Below are 9,225 nucleotides of genomic sequence, written 5' to 3'. Positions count from 1 at the left end.
GTTCATTCTTGCTATGCAACACGGCACTTCTGCTGCATTTGCATTATATGGGAAAGATGCTAATTAAAAGTTAAAATCAACAAAAGAAAAAAGTTATTTTCATTTCACTTTTACCTATTTAATGACATCGGAGGCTCAGCAGGAAACAACTATTTGTTGGATATTTGATTAATGCCTGACATTTCAATGCTAACAATATTGTGCTGGAGATAATAACTTGCATCACTGAATAAGTAAATGTGTTTAGAGCAGGAAAGAGAAACCAAATCCTACAGGAAACCTCAATCATGACATTTTTTAACTCTTCAAACGTCGTGTCGTGGTTATGTCCATATGATGTGAATGCAGCATTAACAACGTCCTCGTCTGCCTGCCCCCACCCCTCCCGTCCACCCCTCCAGCCAATCAGATTTAAGCAGCTCAGCATGGCAAAGCGATGACAGAAGCATGTTGCAGATGCACATTGCAGGACATTCATAGTGGGAGCGCTGCCACAGAGGAATCCATTTCCCCTTCTAGCATTTGAAAGGCGGTTCTGCCCCCCCCCCAGCCTGACTTCCTGTGGCTCGCCCTTCCTCATACACTGGACTACAGTTCTGTTTCTGAACTGTGAGCTGATGAACATTATCACTTGAAAAACATAAGTCAGAATGTTTTTATTTCTGCCAAAACAGCCTTTACATACAACTTCCTGTACCTCCCATACTCGTTACTTCCTCCAGCTGCCTTCCTGTAAATGTTTAATTTATGCTCTACCACTCTTAACCTCCTCTTTTTGTGGCTTTCCCCCTTCCCCCCCATACAGCGCCTCTACGCTTACAGTCTCTCTATCCATTCCCCTCCCTCCACCACCACCACCCCCCATCTCACCCTGGCTCTCTTCTCGGCCTCCAGCCTCTGCATGATCATCATGGTGTCCACGTCCTCGTCGTCCTCCTCCTCCTCGTCTTCGTCGCTCTGCTTGGACTCCTGCAGTCGTTTCTGGAACTGCCACTCCAGCATCAGCTTCCTGAGACGGTCGCTCTCCTCTGCTGTTCGCTCCGGCTTTGCCTGGAAAATAAAATATTTTCAGAACTCAACTCTTGAAACTGGTCCACTTTCTTACCCTGTAACTAACCAAGCTCAACCCACTCATTTGCAAGGAATTTGTATTAGGACGTAGCAAGGACAATCAAATATTTTACTCAAACTACTGGTCATATACTTCCAGATTACCATAACAGTATCACATGCATTACATAAATTCTATTCTGCCATTTACTGCCAAAAGCATTGGAGCAGGTTATTTTCATTATCTATTAATCTTTCTCAGTTAGTAGATTATTTATTTTCTCTATAAAATGCCAGAAAATAGTGAAAAACGCCCATCTCAGGTTCACTGAGCTCAAGGTGATGCGTTCAAAATGTATTGTTTTGTCCTACCAACCAAAACCAAAACATATTAAATTTCCAATGATATCAAACAGAGAAATGCTGACATTGGTCACATTTTTCAAGATTGGTACGAGAAAATGTTTTTTGCATTTTTCTTGAAAAATTACTTTAAGGATTTGATTTGCAAAATAGTTGCAGAAAAATATTGACAAATCAGCTTAGCAATCACTTGTTTCAGCTCTAGACTGTAAAATTAGATGAAATTTTAAAGAACATCAAACACATGAGCTGAAAAAAACAAGAAATGAATACTACTACTCTGACTAGGAACAAAAATTGCCAGATGTTCACCTGAGATAAAATTAAGGAAGAGTTTGACATTTTGAGAAATGTGATTATTTGCTCTTTTTAACCAGAGGTAGATGAGTGGATTGATACCATTCTCACATCTGTCTATTAAACATGAAGCTACAGGCAGCAGTGAGTTAGCTTAGCTTAGCTTAGCACAAAGACTAGAAACAAGTGGAAACATGGCACATCACCCCGCATAAAACCATTAAGCACACAAGATATAATGTGTTAATTAGTGATATGTAAAAGTGCTGGTAGCAGGATATTTTTACCTTTGGACAGAGCCAGGCTAACTGGTCACCCATTTCCAGCCTTTATCCTAAGCTAATTCCTGATTCCAGCTATATATTTACCTCACAGACATTGAGAATGGTATTGTACTCAACTGACTAACTGTAACACGTGTAACCAAAATGTCAAATTATTCCTTTAAAATGAACACTACCAGGTTTTAATTTGTGCCCACCTGGAGCTCCTGGATCTCCTTGTCCAGCAGGTCCACGATGTGAAGCTGCTGCTGTTTCTCAGCCTTCTCGCGGGCATCTCTCTTCCAGGGGTCTGGAGACAGACTGTCGCTGGACGTCAGCTCCTCCTTACTGATGGTGATGTACTGCAGGTCTCGCCTCTCTATGGTCCGCGGCTGCTGCTGCGGGAGGAGCTCCCTGATCACTGTGTCCATGCCTACGTTGACATCAAAGTTAATTTATTACTTGCGTATCAGAACGGTCTACAAGAAAGATCTGAATTAAATGTGTTACCGGCGGGGTTGGAGGCACTGCCAGGTGGAGGAACAGCTGACCGCGGTAGGCTGGCCAGCTTCTCCGGTCTGGATGGGGGAGGCTGTGGTTGAGGTTGTGGGGGCAGGTAAGACTGGGGTGGGGCAACAGATGCCAGGGGGGGCTGGTGGTGAGGTGGAGGCAGCTTCTCCGGTCTGGATGGGGGAGGCTGTGGTTGAGGTTGTGGGGGCAGGTAAGACTGGGGTGGGGCAACAGATGCCAGGGGGGGCTGGTGGTGAGGTGGAGGCATGGTTCCTCCGTTGTTGTGAGGTTGGACGGGCATGACGGGGTTGGCCCGGATCTGACCCAACTTCCTCTCCTGCTCCCTTCTCTTCCTCTCCCTAGGAAATAATCATCATCATCATCATCGTCATTAGCATTGTTATCATCAACATCAAGTGTTGCTATAATCAAGAAAAAAAAAAAGAAAAAAAAAAAAAGTACCTCTCCTCCTCCAGCCGAGCTTTCTCCTTCTCATACCAGCGTTGCTGCTCCTCCCGTTTCTTGCGGTCAGCAGCCTGCTGAGCTGCTACAGGGGTGACAGCAGCGGGAGGCGGCGGGAGCGGCAGGTCGGGCTGGGGGTCATAAGGGTCGTAGGCATCGGGGTAAGGGGCTGGCGGCGGCGGTGGAGGAGGGGGCAGGTCGGAGCGCGATGGCGCCTGGGCCGAATGTGGCGGCACAGAGTGCGGGGCGTTGGGTGTCTTCCATCGGCCGGGCCCGGTCTTCTGGTTCTGGGTCTTGTTGGAGGAGGAGGAGGAGGCTGAGAAGTTGAGGTGCTCCTGGCTAGACGTGGAGGACTCCAACGAGGAGGACACTTGTGGCTGAGGGGCCCAATGGTCAGGACCTCCTACACCTGCAGATATGAGGAGACACCGTCAGATGTTAATCTTACATTAACCTAAAAAAATTTAACTGAGTACAAGTGACTGTGCAGGATTAAAGGGGCAAAATATCATATTTATTTTATTTTGTAATATCTTGATTCCTACATATTATATAAACAAAAACAAAGAGCAATAATATCAAATTTGATTGCATTCTAGAGGAACATTTGGACGCTGGTAACCTATTACATAAGCTGACCGTTCTTCCTCTCATCTCTTATCTAAACTCTCTGGCTGTTCATCCTCTGTAACCTGCTTCTTTCTCACCTCCTGGTGGACCTCTCTGGTAGTCAAGGTCCCTGTGTTGGTAGTCCAGGTCCCGATGCTGGTAATCCTGCTGGTAGTGTGGCTGCATGCGCTCATCTGGCCTCAGACCTCCTGGTGGGGTATTATATAAACAAAAACAAAGAGCAATAATATCAAATTTGATTGCATTCTAGAGGAACATTTGGACGCTGGTAACCTATTACATAAGCTGACCGTTCTTCCTCTCATCTCTTATCTAAACTCTCTGGCTGTTCATCCTCTGTAACCTGCTTCTTTCTCACCTCCTGGTGGACCTCTCTGGTAGTCAAGGTCCCTGTGTTGGTAGTCCAGGTCCCGATGCTGGTAATCCTGCTGGTAGTGTGGCTGCATGCGCTCATCTGGCCTCAGACCTCCTGGTGGGGGGTACAGCTCCTCCTGAGAGTGGTTAACCCGCTAAGAAGAGATAAAGGAGAGAGGAAGGGGAATGAGATGGAGAGAGCCGAGCAGGAGGAATAGGAGGAGGAAGCAGGAGGTGGGAAAATGAAAGTGAAAAGGAACAAAAGATGGAGAAAAGAGGAAGGAATAAGATGAGGAGGTGTGCACGGCAGAAAAAGGAGTGGGAGTTTTAACCTTTAACCAGTGCTGCTCTACCTGCATGCTGTTGTGGATGCTGTCGACCATAGGGAGGCGTTCTCTGTCCTCCATGCCCTGCCAGTGCTGTGAGGGCCCCTGCCCAGGACCCACTACCCGATCCTGGCTCTTGGAGGCCGGGATGGTGAAGTACTCCCTGGGGTAGGTCTGGGTGGGGATGGGGTAGGCCTCTGGACGGGGAGGGGAGGGCTCATCCTGAGGAATAAAACCAGAAATTTAGTGTCTGTGTTGGGACTGAATTGTCAGGAGCTGGTGGGAGTGCTGATTGGAGTGCACCTTGTGCACCAAATGAAAAATTATTTCTCATCTCTGGTCTAGACACTGAGAGTCCTCGAGTGTTAGTGTCACTCTACTATCGTCAAGCCTGCTGGAACATTCCTCATTAAGACGTTACAGTTACTTACGTCTGCACACAGGTTGCCAGTGGAGACGGAGGTGATCTTAGTGCCAGGTCCTCCGGGGTACACCGCTTTGCTCGCAGGACTCTGGCCCTGATCTGAAGAAGGAGGAGGGAGGAGAGACAATCATTTTAGTTCATTAGAAGCTTTAACAAATAAATCACACAATTTGCCGCGTGAACTCCCAATTTCCTGTAATGGGCTCTGAAAGTAGTTTTTGAGATTAATTTTAAGAATGGAACATTCAAAATACCTCACACCTTCATTAACTTCAGTAGAAGACTTTAGTTTTTTTTTCCAGTTTCCATTACTGCACATGCCAACTCTAATCCCAATGACTTGTTGCCATGGATACTTTTCTTCTTTTTTTTTTTTTTATCTCATCTTGGCTCCTGAAGTACTTTCCATGAAGATTTTCTGTATTTGATTCATTTACAGCCTAAATTAGCTGAAAATGTTATGGAAATGTAATAATCTGTAAAATATATTAATAAGCTCATGTCAAATACCACTCTTGTGATGAATGATTGAAGTGAATCCATGATTAAAAAGTCTGACTTTTTGGAGAAGAGAGATAGCAAAAAGGAAAACAGATAAATGTTCCAATACAGAATTTAACGGGTGAAATGAACTGGTTTCAATGCTAATGTCTGGATTTAAAGCTATTTAAGTCTTGAATATGTGTGAAGCAGAGGATACACTGGGCAAGTTCATGTAGTTTAAGTGTATGAGAATAGGTAGTAGTAGTAGTAGTAGTAGTAGTAAGGGGGCTTACTGGCTACGTTGGGGCTGGAGCGGTGGTCGGCTCGGTTCTTGAGGAGCCGGTCTTCACCGCTCATCTTCTTTGGTTCGGGGTAACAGTCCCAGCCAGCCTGCGGACTCTCTGGAGAACCGTTCTGCACTGAGCTGTTGTACAACTCAAAGCCTTCACTCTTTGGTCGCATCTTCCCGTTCTTCTCACGGCCTCGGTCCGAAGCTGAGGGAGAAGGATGTGAGACAGGGTTTTAAAAAAAATTGAAAAAGGTTGTTAATGTTTAAATCAGCTGTGTTTTTCTACTAGAAACTGACCCATATGCATTTCTTGTGGTCCCTTTGATGACAAATGACCAATCAGGAGTTTATTTAGAGCTCTTTTTTACCTTAATCTTTGGCTATTTAAGTCACTTTTAAATGTAGGTTTATTTGAATTCAATCACAACACAGTCAACTAGGGCTGCAGCTAACAAGCATTTTCATTTTTAACTTAACTTATTTTTAACTTTAATGTCAGAAAATAATGAAAAATGTTTTTAAAACGCCCCAGAACTCTTTAAAAATCTATTAGAGACATTCAGTTTATTATCACATAACACAAATCCTCACAAACGAGTCTTAAATTACTTCAATTATCAAAATAGTTGCAGATTATGTTTTTGTTATCTCATGTTGCTTCATCTTGCCACACCCTCAGTCAGTGGGAACCAACCCTCATGTTCACTTATGCAGTTTCTGAACAGTAAGTTCATTAAATAATGACCAGCGTCCTTCACTGCCTGGTGGTTAAACTTCCCTGTCTGGAAAACACTGTGGTCGAGGGAATTTGGGAGAAACACCCCTTAGCGTCATCCTGGACCACAGATCGGCCCGGGCCAGAAGACTTCCTTGAGTCTGGGGTCACATTCCAACAGACAAAGACCAGCATGCAGCCAGACAAGCAGTAAACCCCGAACTGTGTGTGTATGTGCAGCTTTTCATGTACACACACTCTCACACACACAGACACAGACATAGCTGGCTCTGGCCACAAACACTCATTATATCCTCCAGTCTGTGAGCTGTTTTTTTTACTGCACAGTAAGTACAGAGAAGACAACAAGGACACAGTGTCTGGACAAGTCTCTTCTCTTCTCTGCTTCCCTTCCATCATCCACAACACCAAATCACTGACATTAACCAATAGTGGAACTAACAATAGTCCATTCATGACAACTTTGGAGAATCTGTCTGAACAGTAGAAATCTGCAGGTTTGAGAAGCAAAATGTATGAATTCCTAAGACTTTTAATTGAAGCCTTTTTTAATGTTAATATGTAGTAGTAATAACATGTATTGTACACTACACATTAAAAGTGGACAGTGCAACGAAAAAGAAATGATTAGGGCTGCAACTAACGACTGTTTTCATTATTAATTCATCTGCAACTTATTTTCTTAATTAAATGATCTTTGTTTTGTCTATAAAATATCCAAATGTTGTAAAAAATAAAAAAATACCCACTCATTTTTTAAAGCATAAGTTGGCATGTTTTAATTATCTGTTTAGTTTGACTGTCACAAACCAAAACTATCAGAGGAAATCAGAAAATCTAATTGAAATTGAATTGAGAAGCTGAAATCAGAGAATTGCCAAATGACCAATGACCAAAGTCAGAGCAAGTGTCTGTAAATGAATTTTCTGTCAACGGACTATGCAATTATCAACAGCTCTACAAACGATCATTAAGCACTGTTCACATGAAAGAAAGACAGAAAGAAAGATAGAGACTAAAAACAGAACCACATCTAGACTGTAAAATCTGCTGAATATAGACTGTGCAAAGATACTTAGTTCTTACTAATGTTTGAGGAATTCTGAGGAAAACAGACAGAATAGTAATAGATAAAAGTAGAAACTGTAAAAGTGAACTGCACTATACTAAACTTTTGTGTGTGTGCGTTCACCTCTTTGCATCATGGGGCTCGGCTGGTTGAGGAGGGTGGCCAGTCCGTGGTAAATGGCTCCCTGTTTGGCGACCTCCAGAGTTACAACTGAGCCCGTCCTTGTCATCAGCTCAGCCGCCCTGAAACACAGAGAGAGAGAGAGAGAGAAGAGAGAGAGAGAGAGAGAGAGAGAGAGAGAGAAAATGAATGTCAAACTTGTAACAGAACTGCTCGATGATAACACTGATCTGAAGCTCCAGTTTATAAACCAGATTAAATGTAAACTGACGAGTGGTTCACTCTGGTAGTTTTGGGAGGAAAGCCCATCATAAATATCAGGAAGTATAATAAACCACAGGAACTACTTGGATATGGTGGGTAATATGAGAATGTAACTAAATTCAACCGCACAGCAGTGTCTACACTGTCACTGAAGGCAAAATCCCACAAACATAATGCTTTAAATAAATGGAATAAAATCTAATAAAATAAAAAAATCTCCAAACCAGAAACTTTCCTCACAGCGGTAGATGTTTACTACCTCAAAACATAAATCATAATTATCAAACATCATGTATAAACGTATAAAATGTACAGTAACAATCGATTATTTTCATCATCTGTTAACCTGCAAATCTCCAAATTATCTCATTACTTTTAGAATATAAAGTAAAATGTTTATCACAATGTCTCAGATTCCAAGGTGACATCTTCAAACTGTCCAAAACTCAAAGGCATCTAATCTACAATGATATAAAGCAGCAAATGATCACATTTGAGAAGCTGGAACGAGAAAGTTTTGACATTTATGCTTGAAAACTGACTCAAGCAAATAATCAATTATCAGAATGGTTGCCAATAAATTTTCTGTTCATCTGCTGATTATTTCATCTCTACCACAGATATTGAATGTGAGTGCACTACTAACAAAATCACGAAAAATAAACTAGAAGACCTTTACTATGACCCAGAGGGGGCAGGGATTATACTTGTCATTGCCAGAGACTCACTCTAATTAGATGTGTATAAGAGACAGGTACTAGGCTCTTCGGGACTTTACTGCAATGACCATACAAATGTTATCAGGAAGGAAAGTTTGGTTAAAAGGTTGATAGGTCATAGTGAAAGGTGGTGCTAAAGGTGGACTTTTAAATTTATAGTTATTAATTTACATACACAACGGGCATTTTATGCCCTCATAGCACGGCAAGAGTGGAAAGGTAATGCTGGGAGAAAGAGTAAGGGAATGACATGCAACAAATGGTCCGGTCGATCGGGAGTCGAACCGTTGCCTCGCTGTTCAAGGCATTTGCACACATGTAGTGTGCACTCCAAACAATCAGGTCGCTAAAATATAAAACAATTTTTTTGTAACAGTAATTGAGCAAAGAAAATAAATTAAGGTGATTAAAGCATTTCTGTAAGTCCAATAGTGAAAATTAGCAGCCAATACCCGCCACACAGAGACTTGAAAACATATTTTAGAACTGTTCCGTTTGTAAATCTATCCGGCACTGAGCTTGTGTTTGACAAAGAAAAAAAGTGTTGTCAGAAGTGGGATTCGAACCCACGCCTCCAGAGGAGACTGCGACCTGAACGCAGCGCCTTAGACCGCTCGGCCATCCTGACGTCTGAAACGCGTTATACGTCATACAGATCGAATTCTCAACTCGGAAATCTTCCTTTGCAAATTGTTATGTGACGGGTGTAGAACGTTTTCATGTTTTATTTTGAATTGTGAACTGAAGTAGAACAAGACTCCCGCTGTAGTGTAGGAGACGTCAGGTTGTCGATGTCGAGAAAGTAGGGGTACGGTATGGAATGTAGGTTATGGCCATAGTGTGGCTACTATACGGAAGCGTGTCAT

The 9,225-nt window shown here is 42.8% G+C and overlaps 1 protein-coding gene and 1 non-coding gene across 2 annotated transcripts in view; both read right to left on the bottom strand.

Annotated features, from left to right (window-relative positions):
• afdna (afadin, adherens junction formation factor a) overlaps positions 1-9,225 on the bottom strand; it is a 107,633-nt gene that overhangs the window by 18,125 nt on the left and 80,283 nt on the right. The window contains 10 exon segments of the mRNA XM_087180389.1: positions 871-1,050; positions 2,192-2,406; positions 2,484-2,566; positions 2,669-2,842; positions 2,946-3,354; positions 3,934-4,084; positions 4,283-4,477; positions 4,687-4,778; positions 5,456-5,656; positions 7,380-7,498. Of these exon segments, the coding sequence (XP_087036515.1) occupies positions 871-1,050; positions 2,192-2,406; positions 2,484-2,566; positions 2,669-2,842; positions 2,946-3,354; positions 3,934-4,084; positions 4,283-4,477; positions 4,687-4,778; positions 5,456-5,656; positions 7,380-7,498 (1,819 nt within the window).
• On the bottom strand, positions 8,905-8,987 carry trnal-cag (transfer RNA leucine (anticodon CAG)). The gene has a single exon. It is a non-coding gene; the product is annotated as a tRNA-Leu (tRNA).

Source organism: Seriola lalandi, unplaced genomic scaffold, assembly GCF_002814215.2.
Source record: "Seriola lalandi dorsalis isolate HSWRI2012SDOR001 ecotype SW California unplaced genomic scaffold, Sedor1 jcf7180002054901, whole genome shotgun sequence".
Lineage (NCBI taxonomy): Eukaryota > Metazoa > Chordata > Actinopteri > Carangiformes > Carangidae > Seriola > Seriola lalandi.
Note: the sequence above shows the minus strand (reverse complement) of the source record. Positions and strands in the feature narration are given on the sequence as shown.